Source organism: Eulemur rufifrons, chromosome 16, assembly GCF_041146395.1.
Source record: "Eulemur rufifrons isolate Redbay chromosome 16, OSU_ERuf_1, whole genome shotgun sequence".
Lineage (NCBI taxonomy): Eukaryota > Metazoa > Chordata > Mammalia > Primates > Lemuridae > Eulemur > Eulemur rufifrons.
This window is the reverse complement of record NC_090998.1, coordinates 87551496-87571155: the sequence shown is the minus strand read 5'-3', so window position 1 is coordinate 87571155 and position 19660 is coordinate 87551496. Positions and strand designations below refer to the sequence as shown.

The window sequence follows — 19660 nt, the reverse complement described above, 5'->3', positions numbered from 1 at the left end:
TGTGTCACTTCTGTCAGCTTTGATTTCCCCATCTGGAAGATGGTGGTGTCAATACCTACCTGACAGAGTTGGGAGGATTAAATGGTAGGCGCTTGGTCGCTAAGCAGAATGTCTTCATGACACACGCCGTGCCTGGCACACAGTCAGCATCTCACGACTGCGGATGCCAGTGTTCCTTTCATCACTAGGGGAAATCTTCACCTGCGTGTCGTGTAGACTGTAAGCTCCGGAAAGGCAGGGCCTGCTTACACGGGTGGGTAGCCCATGGTAGGTGCTGGTCACGTTCGTTGGTTTATTATAAAGTGTAGTTGCTGCCCTTAAAGCCCCTACAGTCTGGTTAGACAACTATAGTGTGAACATACTAAACCTAGGGGAGGGGGGCGTTACTGTGTTACGGACGTGTGCGCGCGCGCGTGTACGTGTCCTGTGGCAATACCACATGTACATAAGTCTGTTTAGCGAGTCCCAGAGTGATAGAGAGAGACCCCTGGGACTCTAAAAGAAGTAGATTCAGGACAAATTCAAAGATACCATTTTATACCAAAGGTCACAATTGTAGAGGAGACATTATTGCTTGAGGCTGAAACCATAAATAAAGCCAGGGACATTTTTAGCACTGAATGGGTCCTTGGAATGATCCAGTTCAGCCGTTGTCACGTTTTTGGTCTGTTCAGTCCCTTGGTATTCTTTTTTTCTCATTTATTGGTATATAATAATTTAGATATTTATGGGGCACGTGTGAGTGTTTGTTACATGCATAGAACATTTAATGATGGCTTTATAGAAAACCCATGGAGTGCTACACCAAAACTTGACAAGCCGTAGTTTCTGACATGTAGGTTGCACTGGCTACTCTGAAACCATCTCTGTGAACTTTTCATACTTCATTCCTGGGCTTAAGTGATCCTCTTGCCTCAGCCTGCCGAGTAACTGAGACTACAGGTGGGCACCTCCATGCCCGGCTAATTTTTTTGTTTTGTAGAGATGGAGTCTTGATATGTTGCTTGGGCTGGTCTTGAACTCCTGGCCTCAAGCAATCCTCCTTCCTCGGCCTCCCAAAGTGCTGGGATTACAGGTGTGAGCCACTGCACTTAGCCCCATATTAGAAATTGTTTGAAATTTTCTAAATATTTCTTAATTCTATTTAAAAATAATAATATGAATGAGGTATTATAGGGTAAGAAAAATAACAATAATAAACCAATCATGTGCTAACAAGTAACATTTTTGTGAAAAACAACTTTATCCTCCAAAACAAAAAATAATGAGTGAGAAGAGTTGGCATCATTGTACATTTCTACAAATCTGCTTAATGCCTGGCTTTATAGAAAACCCATGGATTATTACATCAAAACTTGACAAGTCATAGTTTCCGACAGGTAGTTTGCGCTGGGTACTCTGAAACCATCTCTGTGAACTTTTCATACTTCGTTACATTAAAATCCAGTGTTGTCTCTTACACTTTGCGTGGATCTTTTACCCATGCAAGCTTTTGTGTCATCCTTGGAAAAATTGGTTCACTTGAGTTTACATAGCTTCTAAGTTTTGACTCATTCTACTATGCAGTAGCAAAAGCCCACGTTTGTTAATATCACCACCAATGTCATCAGAAAAGTCTTTAAATTTGGGCAAGCTGTGAAGCCCATCATGGTGTCTACAAGTTATTATAAAATTCCAATTTTTACTTGAAATCTCGAATTTTATCATTGGCAAAGAATACTGTCAGCTGTTTTTCTTGAAGCAACAGGCTCACTGCATTCATTTTTGAGAAAATATCTCCTAAATACCCAAGGCCGAACAATCATAGACTGTCTGTCATTCTTTCAAGTAAAAATGGTGTTCATGGTCCGGGCGAGGTGGCTCACGCCTATAATCCTAGCACTCTGGGAGGCTGAGGCAGGAGGATTGCCTGAGGTCAGGAGTTTGAGACCAGACTGAGCTGATCCTCTTTCTACTAAAAATAGAAAAATTAGCTGGGCGCTGTGGTATGTGCCTGGAATCCCAGCTACTCGGGAAGCTGAGGCAGGAGGATCACTTGAGCCCAGGAGTTTGAGGTTGCTGTGAGCTACAGTGACGCCACTGCACTCTAGCCCGGGCAACAGAGCAAGACTCTGTCTCAAAAAAAAAGGGCGTTCATGAAAAAAAGCACCTACTTTGGCTGCAACTCAGTCACACAAGTGCTTTTCCTTGAGGTAACCGTCATACTTTGGTGTGCCGCAGAAATGCGTTAGGCACACTCTCCATTTTATTCTACAGAATACACAGGTGTCAAATTTTACTTCTTCCTGCTTCGTCAAGGGCATTGTTAAGTGAAACTGGCTTTTTTTTTTTTTTTTTAATGCTGTGAGTGCCTGGGTGTGAAGGAGAGCATGGCGACTATGATTCTGGTGCCACTGCCTTGATTAGCGCTGAGGCACCGGCGGTTTTATCCGCCATTGTTTCTGTGCCATCAGTGCAAATGTCAGCATGGTGCAAAAGGCACGTAGCGCCTCGGCATTTTTATGAAAACAATTTTAACCTCGAGGACCTCTGAAAGGGTCTCATGCATTCACAGGGCTCCACAAATGTCACTTGGAGAAGTGCTGGTGTGGTTCATTGTTTGCCGTACTTGGGTTTTTGCCGTATTTATCAACCACCTTTAGAATTATGTACTTCACCACTTCTTCAAGGTGGCTTACTTTTAAACTCACTTAAATTTATTTTGAAGGAAATGTTATATCCTGTTATTGCCGTAGGTGGTAATAACATAATTGGTAATCCAGTGCCAACCATAAAAGGTAACCAAAAAAAGAAATACGTAACTAATGATGGAAAGCTGCATGTTTACCTGTGCGTAATGGAACATGAAGAACTGTTTGGAAAACCACATTCTAGACATACCACTTCGTCCTCTGGGCAGGGAAATCAGGCCCCAAGAAGCAGAAGGTGACAAGACCAGGGCTCAGGTTTCCAGGCGGGTAGTCCTTTGGTTTGTCCTGGGAAACCGTGTCATGGCCTGTGTCCCTGCCCCGCCTCCAGGTGTTTAAACGCAGGATGCTCCGTAGAGAGGAGCTCCATTGAAGGCTGACGTGGGGGATGCATTCTCGGTTACCTCAGAGATGGCACCTGGACTGGGTGGGCAAGACAGCCGTCCCTGCCTCACTCACCCTCTCTCTGCCACTCCAGAAAGCCGTCAGCAGCTGGCCTTCCGCGTCCCCATGGCTCCTGAGATGGGGTCATAGACGCACTGCTTCCTTTGAGGAGGAGCTGGCGGAGTGGGGCGAGTCATCTCGTTTTTACTGCGTGCTTAAACCCGTACCTGGGGATGCTTTTAGCCCATTTGTCAGGGCAGCAAGCTTCAAATTGCAGACTTTGGACTGGGGTGGGGCTCGGGAGGGCCTAGGAGTTAGTGGATGGGTAGGGGGAGGAAGCGGGGGTCTTTTTCCTCTTCATTTCCCTGAGCTATTGCACATCTTCCCCAACAGAAAGACAACGTGGAGATGATCAAGGCCCTCATTGTGTTTGGGGCAGAGGTGGACACCCCAAATGACTTCGGGGAGACTCCTACATTCATAGCCTCCAAGATCAGCAAACGTATGTGCTCTGCACTCTGGGGCCAGTCAGGTGGGGTGGGGTGGGCGCAGGGGCCGAGGAGGAGGGAAGTCCCAGCCATCAGGTGCCAGTGTCCTGTGCTGACCCGCCCCTGGCTGCTCCCTGCTAAGAGTGGCCAGGAGCACCTGGCACTCAGAGAGGGAGCGTCCTTTTTCCAAGAACAGGGGCCCTGGGCAGTAGGTGTGGGCCCACCAAGGGACTTGCCTCGCCAGTGTCCTCTTCCTAGCAGCCCCTAACCCCCCTCGAGAACAACCATGGGGCCACTGCACGTGCTGCACCGCACAAGCCCCGTGCGTGCCCCGTGCACACCAGCACGTGTGCATGCGCTGCGCACTCGCCCAGTGACCCCGCTTCAGAGCTGGACAAAGCAGACCCTCCTCAAAGAAGCCTGGAGCCCCCTTGGAGGGCTTCAGGAGCTGTGGGAGTTACTGTGGGCGTGATAGTACGAGTGTGTGCTCGTGTGCATGTGTGTGTACACACTGCTCCTCGCGGCACGCTTCTCACTTACCTCATCTGTCAAATGGGGGTAAGTGCCCGCTGGCTGGCTGGTTAGTCCCTTTTGAACCCTGCATGGAACTATCTACCCAGCATTTTTGAGAATCGCTGAATGTGGCGGTGGGGGCCCTGCTTCCTTGGCTGGAGTGGAAGGAAAGGGAGGGAGTTCCCCAGTCATCAGGCAGAGTGACACTGACCTCCCCCCGTCCCGTGGCCAGCCCTAGCACCTTCCCTGGCCCCAGGAAGCTGCTTGGAATGTAACAGGCTAGAGTCAGCAAACCTTTCAGGTTGGGCTGGGGCCTCTGGGACATCCCCAGGTCTCCACACACCCAGGTAGCCTGGTAGATGGGACAGGGGACCGAGTGTGGAAAGGAAGGGCCTCTCCCTTGTGTATTGACATCATTTCTGATCCTGTGCCCATCTCCCCTTCTCCAAACCATGACAAGTGGTCACCAGGAAGGCACTCTTGACTCTGCTGAGGACCGTGGGGGCAGAGTGCCGCTTCCCACACATCCCAGGGGTCCCCACGGAGCAGGGCTCTGCGGCATCACCTCAGCCCATCCTCTCCCCGGAAAGAGCTCAGCCCCCGCCGATCAGCTTAAACAACCTAGGTAGGCCTCTCCCCTCCCACCCTGCTCCTCCCTGGGATCAGAGCAGTCCCCACAGGAAGGCGGCAGGATCCAGAGTGGAGGTCGTTGGAGGGAGCAAGGGGGATGGGGTCGGCAGCTGGCAACCCGTAGATCCCGGAGGCCTAGGCGCCCCTGGTGGATATCCCACGTCCATTGCCCTTGAGAGGATGCCCCGGACGCAGTCTCAGGCCTGGGCATTTCCAGTGTGCCCATGTGGTGGGCACCTCCTTGCCTCCTGGGCACTCAGCGTGGGCAGCAAGGAGTTCTGTTGGGGCTGGAGTCCCAGGCACTCTGGCTTCACCTCTGTCACGCTATCTGAACCTCAGTCAGGCCTGAGACCTGCGTGCCCCTTTACTGTCCCTGATTGCGGCTTTCATACTTGGAACGTCGCCAGGCAACTAGCATCTACCCTGGTGCATCGTTGGTGCCCAGGGAGACATCCAGAGGAGATGGGGACCCTTTTCTGGACTTTCTGTGTGCTGGCCCACCCAGGGACCTCAAGTGTTTAGAGGGGGTCCCCTGAGCAGAGGGCAGCCAGGAACCAGTCTTTGGCAAGCCAGACTTTTAATCATTAAGGAAGCAGACAGCAGCACCTCCGGCCGGGAGAGCCCAGGAGAGGCAGCTGCAGTTAGTCCTTCCGGTTCCACCTCTGACTCCCCTCCCAGCAGCTGCCCCCTCCACCTCCCACCTCTGTCTCTCAATCCACAGGCAGTCTCCCACCCGAGCCAGGCCGGATGGTGGGCCTGGGGCGCGGCGTCAGATGGGTAACGCCCTGGGCCTAGAGAGGTGGCAGAGCCCCGCCGTGTCCATGTTAGCCGTAGCTCCACTTCCCTCTTGTCCTCTCCCAGCTGCGAGCCCAGCACACGTGCCCTTCCCCACACCCTCTGCCCTGCACTCTGTCCACTGCCTCTCCTGGCTGCTCCCTCCCCTGCTTCCCCTGCTTCCCCTGCCCACTCTGCGGCCTCCTGCCCTGGGGAGCGGGAAACGCTCTGCAGCCGCCCTCCTGCTGTGCTGCTTCTGACTCCCCTCCTGCTGTGCTGCTTCTGACTCCCCTCCTGCTGTGCTGCTTCTGACTCCCCGCTGTGGCAGGGCCTGTCCGGGTCACAGTCACATGCACTGCTGCACCAGGCACCTGGGGGCTGGGCTGCTTGTCAGGAGGGGCAGCTGATTGCTTGTGTGGGCAAGGGGTGGCCTGGGCACAGGGGAGACACGGATGGAGTGGATGGGTGGGCTGATCTCAGAGGTCACTGAGGATTTCCAGACCTGGGGTCAGGACCAGAGCCATCAGGAGTGGCTGGGACATCTGCCTTCCTTCGTGGAGTTAAACCCCGAGGAACATCCTGACTTGGCCCTTCTGGTTACCTGACCCTGGACGAGTCATGGAACCTCTCTGAGCCTCACCTGTGAATTGGGAATCATAATTCCTAGGCCTAGGGTGGCGGTCATCGGCATCTGCTCTGACGCACAGAGAAACACTTTGTGAACCGCAGACCACAGGACACCCCGGCGGTGTTCCTGCTTCAGGGTTTCGGGAGGAAGACACTGAGGAGAGCCTGGGACTGGCTGGGTGGGCGGAGGACCCCTTCCCGGAGCAGTGGACTCCCCTTTCTGCTCTAGCCCGTTTCTCCCCAACACCTGTGGCCCTGGCTCAGCTTCATCCTGGGACAAGGAGCCCTTCAGGGGGCAGGTGGCGAATGACAGGGGCAGTGGGGAGGCGGTGCAGCGGTGGGTGGGGACCTGCCCGGCCCCAGCACGCCCTGCCCTGTGCCTCGCAGAGCTGCAGGATCTCGTGCACATCTCCCGGGCCCGGAAGCCGGCGTTCATCCTGAACTCCACGAGGGACGAGAAGCGCACGTAAGTGCAGTGGGGCAGCGGGGGAGCGGCCACCTGTGTGAAGCCTCCACTGGTGCCCACGGTGGGCTCGGGGCTTTTATCGCTGCCCACCACAGCCTGTGAGGGGGCCCTGCTTCTAGCTCTGCAGTTCGCAGCAGAGACCGAGTCTGAGAGCCCACATCGGCTTGGTCATGAATGCCGCACGGTGAGGCTCTGGGGGACCAGCATAGGGTCGCGCAGCTTGGACATGGCGGGGCTGGTGGCAGTGCTGTCGCTCCCCTCCCTGACCTCTCTGTGGTCTGGGGAAGGGGAAAGCGCCCAGGGCCCCTTTAGAGGGAACCCAGTGGCTGCTTCCCCTGCCTCCCTCCACTGCTTTCCCGAGCACCTGCTGTATACCCAGGCCTGCGTGATGGGGCACAGAGAGAAGAAGCCCAAGTCCTGCCCTAGAGGCACAGTCCCTGGTGCCCGGAATCAGTGCCCTCCGACACGGAGGTGCCGGGACAAGTGTGTTTGCAGCCAGCCGCACTTTCTCCCCTTCCCTCAACAGCAGTCTGTTTGTTTGCTCCTCGTTGCTTCCCACTTCCTCACCAGCCTTCCTGGGGAGGAATTAGTAACCTCATTTTGCAGATGCAGAACCTGAGCTCCTGAGAGGTTAAGTGACTGCTCAAGGTCACTCAGAGTGAGGGTCAGAGTGGCGACCCACACCCAGGTCTCCCAAACCCACAGCCTTTCTGCTACCACAGGCTCTCCGGGCCCTACGCCCAGAGCCAGCCCCTGCAGGGCAAGCTGTCTCTCCCGGGCCAGGACGCTGTGCTGCAGGGCTCTGCCACTCCTCACCTGGAGCGTCACCGTCCCCGTGGTGTATCGCCTTGGCGTATTCCACTCATTTCCGTGGCCACCCTGTTACGTGTGCCCTGGGGGTACACCTGCCCCATCAGCGTTCTTGCCCTTCCCTCCCGCTGCGCCCCCTGCACACGACACACACACACACACACACACACACTCACACTCTCACACACCCCTGGGCCAGGCCGGGGTAAGACAGCTGCGTCTCAGGGAGGACAGATACTCCCCTGCCAGAAGAGGAGAAGCAGATTCTCCAGGGGACCCGGGGAGGCTGCACAAGCCTGAGCACTCTCCCTGGAGGTGGGGCTGAGGTGAGAAGAGACCCCTGGGGACTGTCCCCATGGGTCGGTGAGCCACAGCTCCGCCCTGCACCCTCTGGCTTGATCTCTGTCGCCGGCCCCACATCTCCAGGAGAGTCCTGCTTGTCTGTTCCCGCCTCCCTGACTGGGCACGCTCCAGGGCTCCACGACACTGCCGCCTCCCTGCCACCCTCTGGGCTTGCTGCGGGACTGGGCCCCTGGTCGGGAAAGACCCCTGGAGGTGGGACACACAGGCCCCCTTCGTTTGCCAGTTCTCCCTGGGACGCCCTGTGTCTGCTGGACACGCAGCACTGCACGGAGCAGAGCCGGTCCCTGCCCTCAGGGAGCTTCCAGGCCCGTGGGGGAGGAAGAGAGCAGAGAAGGAGTGGAGTGGAAGTGCCCTACCATGGTGGGCACGGGGCAGGCTGTGCTGGAGGGTCCCGATGGCACCAGGGCAGGCCTCAGGCAGTGACGTTCAAGCTGAGATGGAAAGAGGAGACCAGAGGAAGGTTTCAGGCTGAGCAGACTGTGGAGGCATTCCCCCAGGGCACAGCCAATGACGGCGGGTGCCTGGCGTGCCCTGCCACCTCGGGGGCTGGGCTGGGCCAGAAGTGGGAGACATGTCAGAGCAGAGCGTGTTGGAGAGCACGTGGCTTAGGAGGCAGCAGACCCAGGTCCAGCTGTCACCTGGTGACTGTACCCATGACCTAACCTCTGAGCTTCATTCCTTCCTTCCCTCAAACATGTGCACAGGGATGACAGGGAGGGTCTTCCTCGACGGGGTTCGGGACACTGATACGGGGAGTGCCCTGGCTCCCCCTCACCACCATTCCTGGCCCGGCTGTGGGGTCCCAGCCTTCCCCCCCCCCCCCCAGTGATGTTTAATTCACACGGACTCTTGTCAGGCACCTGCTTTGGGCCAGGCCTGGTACTGACCAAAAGCAGGTCACTGCCCTCAGGGAGCTCCCTGTCCAGAGTGGGGCTGACCCCCTGTCACACTTCCCACCTCCTGAAACTCTAGGCATTTATTCCTTTACTGCCCCCACCTTCCCCCACCCCAGTGGCAAGGAAGCTCCTGGGGTCACCCCGCCAGGGTGCACATGCTTGGGGCGAGGGCTGAGAATGCGGATGCAAAGTGCCAGGCTGTGATGGGCCCCTCTCTCTTGCCGCTGTCCCCATTGCAGCCACGACCACCTGCTCTGCCTGGACGGAGGGGGCGTGAAAGGCCTCGTGATTATCCAGCTCCTCATCGCTATCGAGAAGGCCTCCGGTGTGGCCACCAAGGACCTCTTTGACTGGGTGGCAGGGACCAGCACGGGGGGCATCCTGGCCCTGGCCATTCTGCACAGTGAGGGCAGCCCCTGGGTGGCAGGGGCGGGCTGGGGTTGAGACCTGCCCCCAGAGGGGGCCAAGTTCCTTTTCAGAGCTTTGCAAAAAGAGGGCTGTGGGGCGGGGAGGACTGTGGGGCGGGGAGGGCCGTAAGCCCCTTTGGGGTGGGGGGGCTGCGGGTGTTAGGGCTTCAGGCCTGAAGGAGAAAGGCTGGGTGCTGGGCTCGAGGGACAGCGTGGGCAGTGTCAGGAACGCAGAGCCCTGGTCTGCACACTTACTTTGGCCCGCGGGGAAGTTAAGGGCTCAGGTGGTGGGTCGGGAGTGATGCGAAAGGGGTTGCTCGGCTGGAGCACAGTCCCCTGGGCTGCCAGCCCGGCACTTCCCAGGCCACAGGCCACAGATGCTCTCTTCTCACTGCAGCTTTACAGAGGTGACAGGCGCTTGGCTCGCCGGACAGAGGGCTGGGTAGGCCAGCGGCACCACGGCTCCTCTGTGGAGCTGTCCGAGCTGTGTGATGCCACCCGGGAGGAGCAGGGTCCAGACCCCCCACCGCCACAGTGGGCCTTGCCCTTGGCCTCCACATCCCTGACCAGTGTCTCCTGCCCCTGGTGCTGGTCGGATTCCGTTTTCTCCAAAGCTCCTCCCAAACCTGGATCCCGGTGATCCAAAGCCCTGGAAGCACCAGGGGAGGACACCCACTGGGCACCAGGGCCTGTGGGCCAGACCTGTGCTGGGGACACAGGGCTGAGTCAGGCGCACAGCCCACCTCAGGGACCCCTGGTCAGGTGGGGGGACACGGGCACCTGGGAGTTGACGGGGCTGTGTGAGGAGGCCATGGCCGCCAGTCCGGGTTGCTGCGGGAACACGGGGCACAGCCAGCCCAGGCGGCTGCTGAGAGCAGCGTCCGAGGGGACCCTGGGAAGGGGGATCACCAGGCAGTAGGTTGCCTGGGCCCCTGTCACTGCAGCGCGTTGCCTAGTGTTTCACTTCATTGCAGTGTTCTCACCGTAGGGCCAGAGGGGGGCCCTAGTGAGTCGGGGCAGAGTCAGGGCTCGGTCTGCAGTGTTCCGCTCAGCTGTCTGCCTGGGCTAGGGGCCCCTGTCCCCTCTCCATCTTCAGTTTCTAAGGTCTGAGCAGGGCAGAGTGGGCCTCTCCACCAGAAAGGGTCATTTTTGTCTCCAGGGGCCATTTCTCCCTCAGAAGACTCCCAGGGGCAAGGGAAGGGATTTGAGAAGTCACCCAGTTAGCCTCTCACAGGCAGAAGCCTCCTTTCAGCCACCCCTCTGCTTGCACAGCCCCCGGCCCCCGAGGCAGACGGGCAGTGTCTCCTCCCCGTGGGGTGCAGCCTGCCCCTTGGCCCTGTCTGTCTGCGGGCTCAGAGGACAAGGCTGTTTCTTATTTTTTGTGACAAATAGGGTGGATCTAGCTTTTATGAGCTTTTATCCTTTCGGGGCCCATCTCTAAGGAAAATAATGCGAAAATTGTGACTACGAAATTAGGTACAGAGCCCTGGGGCTGCAGAGGGGGCATTTCTGCCTGCATGGGAAGTTGCAGAGGAAGGGCCCAGAAGTGTAGGCTTGCTTAGTCCCTTGGAAATGCACCTCTCTCTTCCTGCCACCCCCTGCCGACTGCTGGCCTCCGGTCCCCACAGCTGGCCTGTGCTCAGGCCCTCTGTCAAAGGTGTCCTCTTCCCACGGGAGTCCAGTGTGTGGCCCTCTCGTCTCCGCACCTCTGACCCCTTGTTCCTAGGTAAGTCCATGGCCTACATGCGCGGCGTGTACTTCCGCATGAAGGATGAGGTCTTCCGCGGCTCGAGACCCTACGAATCGGGACCGCTGGAGGAGTTTCTGAAACGGGAATTTGGGGAGCACACCAAGATGACGGACGTCAAGAAACCCAAGTAAGCCGCCAGCAGGAGCGCTTGGCTGTGGCCCCGGCTGTGCCTCCTGTGGCTGTCCTGGGCAGAGGGCTCCCTGTCCTGCTCGGATTAAAGCTTGGCGGTGGGAGGAGAGCAGCTCTTCCCATCCACCTGGAGAGCAGGTGGCGGGCACCCTGACCCTTGAAGGGAGCGGGGGCTGCGGGGAGGTGGGGGCAGGGGCTGAGGGCAGAGGAGAGGTGTGGCCTGGTGGGCCTGGCTCCGGGCGGATCTAGCTTTTACGAGCTTTTACACTTTCGGGGCCCTTTTCTAAGGAAAATAATACAAAATTGTAAATGCAATTAAGCCGTTCCTAATATATTTGGGATGACATAGGCCATCCTGTTTTGTCCTGTGTTTCCTTTTTCTTGCCTTCTTTTGGATTTACTGAATAGTTTATATCATTATGTTCCACCTTCCAATAGTTTGAAATTTATACACTCATTTCTGTGGCCTGTTAGTGTATACTTACTATAAGAGCCTAGGTTTAATTGATACCATTACTCTGTCATCAGATAATTAGGATTTTTAAACATGTTAATTCCATATACCTTCTTTCATCTTATGTGTAATTGTCTCTCTGTATTTTAGATTCTGTCTTATTTTTCTAAGCCTCAAAAGACATTGTTCTTGTTTTTTGAAGTTGACGTTCATTTAGATTTGTCTAATATGACCTGGTGTGCTGGTAAAACATGGTGTGATTTGTCGTGTTTGCCAGTTCCCATGGCATAAATACTGCCACTGTGGGCAGTCTACCAACAGTTTTACAGCCAGCCTAAGATTTAGCAATAGGTTCTGACAAGCCAGTACTGGTGGCTCCAGGACACCATTGGGCGCGCGTGTGTGCAGGTATATTTATACATGTATGTATATATGTAGGCATATGCATATGTGTGTGTCACTTCACTCTGCATTCTTTCTTGCATCTCAAACTTCCACATATGATCACTTTTCTAGTCTGCTGGTAGTGAATTCTCTACTAGCAGAATTATTTGAAAATATGTTTATTTCACTGTCATCATTTGAAAATAGTTTTATTTCACTCTTATTCTCGTTGGATATAGAATTCCAGCCTGCTGATTCTCTCATAGGATATGTAAAATATCATTTTATCATCTTTTAACTTCTATTGTTACATTCACAAAGTCCATTTCATTCCCTTGAAGGTAATTGGTCTTTTTTACTCTTGATGCTTTTATTTATTTATTTTTGGTACTCTACAGTTGCGCCATGGTATATATAGATATAGATTTCTTCTAATTTATCCTGTGTGTGTGATGTATGTTTGTCTTCATGAATCTTTGGATTAGTGTCTTTCTTCAGTTCTGGAAACCTGAGTCACCTCTTTAACTCTTGGCTCTGCCTAATTGTCTCTCTCCTATCCTTCTGTAAATCCAACCAAACACATGTTAGACCTTTTCTATCTTCCACCTTTTAACTTCTCTTGTATTTTCTATCATTTTTTCTCTGTGTGTTACATTCTGGATAATTTCTTCTTACCTGTTTTCCAACTCACTAATTCTTTCTTTAGCTTTATCTAATTTTTCATTTAGCTCATCCATTGAGTTTTTTATCTTGTTATTGTATTTTTTAAAAATGTCTAGATATTCTCTTTGGTTCTTCTTCAAATTTTCTAGGTCACTACTTATAGTTTCCTCTCTCCTGAAGATATTATCAAGCTTGTCTTTGATGTTTTTAAACATTGTAAACATATCTATTTTATCGTCTTTGATATTCAAATATCTGCAGTCCATATAGGTATGTTTTGCTGTTGATGTTGGTTTATACTGGTTCTCATTCATGGTATTGTATTGTGTGTGCCTCCCCCTTTATTTTAAATTATGCGGTGCTCCTTAGTATTGAAAATAACATGTGCAGATTCTTTGAAGCCTAAAATGAGATTATCTTCCTCCAGATTGTGTTTTCTCTTCTAGGTAGCTAGGTACACTACTGTCTAGGACTACTTTAACTAAATTATTGGCATGAAGGGTTTGAGTCTTTCCGCAGGTGATGTGAATTTGGACTACAAATTTATAAGAGGGTGAGTTTTCAGGGATTTTTTTTCTCCCTGTTTTGTCCAGTGCCAAGGCAACTTTCCTTGATGCCTCCAGGGGCAGGTTTATTTCTGGTTCATCTTTATCCTGAGAATGTAGCCCTTCGGGGTCCCAACCTAATGTAGGGAGGGTCTCTCATTACACTTCTTTCCTTTGATGGGCCTTGGACTTTGACTTCTGTCTCCCTCACCCTGTGAGGTCATCTACACTGAAGTTCAGGTTTACTGAGTTTGGTATCTGCCTTCAGGTTAAAGCTGCATCGGTGCTCCATTTACCTCTGATTTCTTACTTATCCCTAGAGTTTACTCTGGTATTTCCTTTCTATCTTGTCATGTTGTCTGTGCTTTTAAGAAGGTTTTCAAAAATATTTTTTTCAGCATTTAAATTTTGTTCAGTGAGAGAGTTGTTCAAACAATCTTCCTTATAATCCCAGGACTTTGGGAGGCCAAGGCGGGAGGATTGCCTGAGCCCAGGAGTTTGAGCTCAGCCTCGGTAACATACTGAGACCCCACCTCTACAAAACTTTTTTTATAAATTAGGCTGGGTGCAGTGGCTCATGCCTATAATCCTAGCACTTTGGGAGGCCAAGGTAGGAGGACTGCTTGAGGCCAGGAGTTTGAGATCAGGCTGAGCAAGAGCAAGATCCCATCTCTCCAAGAAATAAAAAAATTAGCTGGGCATGGTGGCATGTGCCTGTAGTCCCAGCTACTCAGGAGGGTGAGGTAGGAGGATCACTTGAGCCCAGGAGTTTGAGATTGCAGAGCTGTGATGATGCCACTGCACTCTAGCCCAGGTGACAGAGCAAGACCCTCCCTAAAAACAAAACAAAACAAAAAAATTAGCCAGGTGTGGTGGTGAATACCTGTAGTCCTAGCTACTCAGGAGGCTGAGGTGGGAGGATCGTTTGAGCCCAGGAGTTTGAGGCTGCAATGACCTATGATCAAGCCACTGCACTCCAGCCTGGGTGACAGAGTAAGACCCTATCTGAAAAACAAGAAACAAAACAAAACAAAAAAAACCAAAACAACAAATAGTCTTCCCACAGTAGTCTCAGAAATGGAAACTAATCCTATTTCTATGCAGTTTTTTGTTCACTTTCCTTTATATTTTTCTTTTCAATATAACATGTATTTCTGTGTTGCGCTGAACTGCTTGTAAGCACAGTTATGAATGGCTGCAAAACATTTCCTTGCTTTCTTACCCCTTCTATTGTTCCATTTAGATTTTTCACTATAATAAATTACATTGTGATGAAGAGCCTTTTACAAGAAGCTTTCATTGTAGTGAAGATTATTCCTTTAGGATAGATTTTCCAAAGTGAAATTCTCAGATGAAGAGCCAGGACATTTGTGAGAATCTTAGTTGATACATACTAGCTTTCCAGGGGGCTGTGCCGGCAGTATTTAAGGGTGTCTGTGTCTCTCGAGATAAGTAGGAGTCTTCTTTAATGAGCTATAGACTCACATGGTGGAACACTGAAAAGGTATTAAAGGTGACACAGTGAAAAGTCTCCTCCCACTCCTGTCCTAGAGCTGCAGCCACCAAGCAGTTCCCTTCCCCAAAGTCAGCTCACTACTACCAGGTGCCACTCCTGAGTCCTTTCACAATTACCCTCTGACCAAGCAAATAGGTATGTATGTTTTGTGTGTTTTAAAATAAATGGCGGCATACCGAACACAGTCCTGAACTGTGCTTTTTCCATGGAACCCAACCTCTTGGCGTTTGTGCCCATCGGTACATAGAGCACTTGCTTCCTCCGTCCTTCTGTGGTGACACAGACCCCACTGGGTGTGTGGGCCACGCTGCATTGACCTGTCCTGCCGATGGACACTTCAGTTCTTCCTAGTCATTTGCTCTAACAGCCAGTGCTGCCGTTAGTGACCTTGCTCACCTGTCTCCCATGGTGTGACAGCTTCTTAGGATGAATTCCCAGAAGTGACATCACTGGGTGTAAGGATAAGCCCCTCGGCAGTTTGGCCAAAAATTGCTCTATTGCTCCCCGGCAGTTGGCTCAGTGTGACACTGGAGGAGAGAGTTATTTGGGGGAGTTTGTGGGGGAGAAGCCCCCCCATCCGGAGCAGAGCGGGGCACCGGCGGCCTGTGGGAGTGGGGATTCTGCTGCCCAGGGCCTGGGCGTGAACGTTAGGCGAGGGGACAGGTCGGTGAGTGGGTGGCTCAGCTGTGCGCCTTCCTGGTTTCTCTCAGGGTGATGCTGACGGGGACACTGTCTGACCGGCAGCCGGCTGAACTCCACCTCTTCCGGAATTACGATGCTCCGGAATCCGTGCGGGAGCCTCGTTTCAGCCAGAACATTAACCTACGGCCTCTAACTCTGCCCGCAGGTTAAAACCATGTTTGATGTGTCCGTGGGAAGCAACTGGTCTGAGGGGCTGCAGGGTGGTGGGTGGGAGGCATACAGTTGCACCCTCACCGCACCACCAGCCCACCCACCACCCCGGTCTTTATTGGCTAGGGACAGGCATTGCTGGGGAGCTGCCAGGCCTCGCACAGGCTAGAGGAGGCCCCAGGGGGTCCTCAGCCGCACCTTGCCCTCCACCTGACAGCCGGCCGGACAGCATGGCCTTGGGGGGCCCGCTTCTGAAGAGTCCCCAGCCTCCCTCTCTTCCCGCACCCAGGCCCCCCAGCACCCTCCCCTGAGATCCGAAGTGCACGGGTTTTATACCTCTGCCTTCTGCTGCTGGGCCTCCCTCCTTCCCCACCCCAGACCAGCTTGTGTGGCGGGCAGCCCGAAGCAGTGGGGCAGCCCCCACCTACTTCCGACCCAACGGGCGCTTCCTGGACGGCGGGCTGCTGGCCAACAACCCCACGCTGGACGCCATGACCGAGATCCACGAGTACAACCAGGACCTGATCCGCAAGGTGAGCGCCATCCCAGGTCGGCTGGGCAGGAGCACTGACTGAAGCCGCCCCGTTGCAGCAAACCTTGCGAGGGGCCGACTCCCAGGAGAACAGGTGGCCGCCGCTCGTGTGTTCATTCATTTATGCAACAGCGATGCTGTCGCACACTTGGACCTGTGTGATTGGTGGGGTCTGCCTGAAGCTCTGTGCTGAGAGGGATTCTGAGGCCCAGTCTGCACTCGGTCTCTGTTAGTGGGACGGGCAGCACGCATGCCGCATGTGTGTCACTCTGTGGCCAACCTGGGCACACGCACTTGCCCTTGAGGAGCCCACATCTAGGAGAGAGACAGCCCATAACCAAGGTCACGCCCCGACGTGTTCCGGGTACCATGGTAGAAGACCCTGCCGGGCCCAGGAGGAGGATCAGCTTTGCTAAGAGGCCTGGGGGCTTGGAAGAGGCTCCATGTCCAGGCCTTTGGGGACAGGGCAGTGAGGAATAAGTCATCCGGAGGACAAGAAACAGCCCTCACCCTGAGCAGTTAGAGCAGAGGTGGGCAAGGCCCTGGGAGCTAGGAGGGGCAGTGTGGTGCGGTGGGTGAGCTCAGGCCCTGGAGCCAAACACCCTGCCGCTTAGGGGTAACAGTAGTACCTGCCAGGGGTCACCTCGAGGATTTAACGCGCTGTTAGCTGTGAAATGTTTAGAACAGCCCCTGGCCTGGCGTGTGCGGTCAGGGAAGCGTGCGCCCTCTAGGGGCCAGGTGGGGCAGGGTGGGCTTCCTGAAGGTGGCAAAGACTGTCAGGCGACGGGAGGGCTCCTGGGACACCCTCCAGTCTCAGTTTCCTATTGTGGGTGAAGAGCCTGGGACCCAGAGCAGCAGGGACTTGGCCAAGGTCGCCCAGCTAAGTAGCAGCAGATCTTGATGTGGAGCAACTGAGAGCGGCAGCAGCCAGGGCCCTGGGTTCCCGCCTCAGCCCCGCTTCCCTGCCCTGTGGCCCGGGCAAGCCTCTGCCCGCACCCCAGCTTCACCGAGTCCTCGTCTGTCAGGTGGGGGAACCAGTGCCCTCTCCACAGACTGGAGGGAGGATTAAATGAGATAATGATGCAAACACCTGGCAAATGACAGAAACCAAGGAATGTTCCCTCCCTTTGCTCCCCTGGCCACCACCTTGACTCAGTCCAGCAGCAGACAGGGTGTGCAGCTGGTGCGTGTGCAGGCCGTGTTGGTACACAACATGCTTCATGATGTCACAGCAGCCCTTCCAGGGGAGAGGGCTGCAGCTCAGAGGCCACGGCCAGACCCCAGCCTGCAAGGGGCTGGGCTGGGGTTAGCACCAGGCTGCTCTTTCGCCCAGAGCCCTCTTTCCCTGTCCTCATGTGCCCCAGCACCCAGCCTTGGGCCTCCCTCTGACTCTCCCCGGGGTGACCCCACCTGCAGAAGGTCCCTTCTGACTGCCCTGTCCTTTTCCAACAGGGTCAGGGCAACAAGGTGAAGAAACTCTCCATCGTCGTCTCCCTGGGGACAGGGAGGTCCCCACAGGTGCCTGTCACCTGTGTGGACGTCTTTCGTCCCAGCAACCCCTGGGAACTGGCCAAGACTGTTTTTGGGGCCAAGGAACTGGGCAAGATGGTGGTGGACTGTGTGAGTGTGGGCCCTTCCCCAGGCCGCTGCCCACAGGGTCTGCAGCCCAGGTTGATGCCTGCACCCTCGCCCCGTGGGGCCCTTGGTGTCAGGGGACACCACAGGGCTCTGTCCATCCTCTTTAGCCAGCTGGGGGGAGAGAGTCCCCGAGTCTCAGTTCTGGGCAGGGACCCTCAGTGACCATCTGCAGGGGGTTTTCAAGCTTCCTTAGCTGTGGATCTCTTTCCGCAAACAAGCCGGTGCAGGAGCCCAGAGTGTAAGACACGCAAAGCTCCCGCGAGGAGAGGACGTGGAGGCCTGTCCGCTCAGCTGCTACCCCCGACCCCCCACCGACCCCACACGGGCTCCGCTGAGACCCCTGCCCCTCTGATTGCACAGCTGGGACAGTCGCGCAGCCCCAGGAGGGGGCCTTGTCCAAAGTTACTCTGCTGCTGAGTGGCTAAGCCTGACTAGGACCTGGGGGTCCCCAGGTGGGGACTCTGGGACAAGGGGGCAGTGCTCGGTGCGGGCGAGGCTCACCGAGGCTGCTTCTCGCCAGTGCACAGATCCGGATGGGCGGGCCGTGGACCGAGCCCGCGCCTGGTGCGAGATGGCCGGCATCCAGTACTTCCGGTGAGGGCTCAGCCGGCCCCGGCCCTGGCCTGGTCAGACTCGTCTACCTTCCCCCGCTGCCTTTGGCGTGGACTTTCTCTTTCCCCAAGGGGCTACTCTAGTCCCAAGCCTGCCCCAGTCCTAGCTCTTGTTCCCCACTCAGGCTGATCATCCTAGGGTGACCCCCTCCTCCTTGGCCTGGACAGGTTGAACCCCCAGCTGGGGACAGACATCATGCTGGACGAGGTCAGCGACGCGGTGCTGGTCAACGCCCTCTGGGAGACCGAGGTCTACATCTACGAGCACCAGGAGGAGTTCCAGAAGCTCATCCAGTTGCTGCTGTCACCGTGACCCCCAGGCACCTTACCCACCCTGCCCCTGCTAGGGAGACTGTCCACTGGGCAGATCCAGGTGCCCTCCAGCTCTGCGTCCACAGACGGGACGGGAGGGCACCTACTGCCTGCCCAAGGCTGGTCCTGAAGGCTTCTCCCCCGACCCCACCCTCCGGCACTGTCTGTCATTCCAGGCTTAGAAAGTCTAGAGCCCCCTTGGCCCTCTGGCTGACTGTGAAGGACAACTGACAGCTCAAACACTAGGGGTGCTGGGACACTCCATGCCCTGCCCCAGCCCCGGCCTCCCAGAGGCCTGCAGGGACTACCTCTGCCGCAGCCTCGAGTGAGGACTGTCGGGGTTCCCTGGGGGTGCAGCCGGCCCCTGCTACCCTCTGCCCTGTTCCCTGGGGCTGGGGCTAGAGAAACAGGGCATCCCCACGCCATCCGAAGGGAGAACCCAGGCTGCAGGAGTGGCATGCCCGTTTGACTTTGCCCCTCGACGCTGCCAGCTGCCGCACCCCCCAGGGCCACCCCACCCCGAGGGCTCTCAAAGGTCACTCCTAGGAGTTAAGTGATTCTGCTGATGGAAGTGGTTTAAGAGTGGGGTGGGGCTCTGGGTCAGCTCTGAAACTGTGAAATAAACGGTTTGGATTCAAGTTCACCTACGTCGTGTGTGCTATGGAGTGAGTGCCCCTGTCCCCCACCCCCAGTTCCCCTCAGCCTTAACCTTCAGCCCTGACCTGTCCTTTCCCTGTGCCCACTCGGACTCTGTTTCCTGGGCTCCCTGGGACAGGGGCACCTCCTCTTTCCTCCAGAGTCCCCCAAACAGGCCCTGAGGGTGTTCAGAGGCAGCTGCCATGCCTGTGTACCCCAGGCAGGCCCTAGGGGGGACCTCAGTCCTTGCCATGGGGGCTGAGGGTGAGTCCCATTTGGGACCCAGAGAGGCAGGGGACTTGGGCACAGTCAGGCAGCGAGTGAGCAAGGCCGGGGTTTGCCGCCAGGTCTGTGCGACTCTGGGTTTGTGCTGCCCCCTCTCTGCATGTGCAGGAGCTGGGTGGGCTCAGGTGGGTGTGGGAGCCACTGAGGGCGTGTCCCCCACTGTCGAGGGGTTGCAGGCAGGGAGAGGCCTGGGACAGTGACGGCCATGGGCATGTTCCACTATAGAAGCTGGCAGGGGGGACATCGGGCAGCTCGTTGGACAAGGTGGACGATGCCCAGTGTAGGTAGACAGGAGGGCGGGGCTCCCC

At 55.3% G+C, this 19660-nt stretch overlaps 1 protein-coding gene across 4 annotated transcripts in view; it reads left to right on the top strand.

Annotated features, from left to right (window-relative positions):
* PLA2G6 (phospholipase A2 group VI) overlaps window positions 1-19088 on the top strand; it is a 48765-nt gene extending 29677 nt beyond the window's left edge. For 2 of the 4 annotated variants that reach the window (XM_069491676.1, XM_069491677.1), the window contains exons 8-17: window positions 3465-3573; window positions 4533-4697; window positions 6491-6569; window positions 8878-9041; window positions 10772-10922; window positions 15197-15333; window positions 15717-15871; window positions 17323-17490; window positions 18029-18102; window positions 18288-19088. In XM_069491676.1, coding sequence (XP_069347777.1) covers window positions 3465-3573; window positions 4533-4697; window positions 6491-6569; window positions 8878-9041; window positions 10772-10922; window positions 15197-15333; window positions 15717-15871; window positions 17323-17490; window positions 18029-18102; window positions 18288-18432 — 1347 coding nt within the window. In that variant the 3' untranslated portion in view covers window positions 18433-19088. The remainder of the gene's footprint in view (window positions 1-3464; window positions 3574-4532; window positions 4698-6490; window positions 6570-8877; window positions 9042-10771; window positions 10923-15196; window positions 15334-15716; window positions 15872-17322; window positions 17491-18028; window positions 18103-18287) is intronic. The other 2 variants (XM_069491678.1, XM_069491679.1) reach the window with 1 other exon arrangement.
* The last annotated feature ends 572 nt before the right edge of the window (window positions 19089-19660 follow it).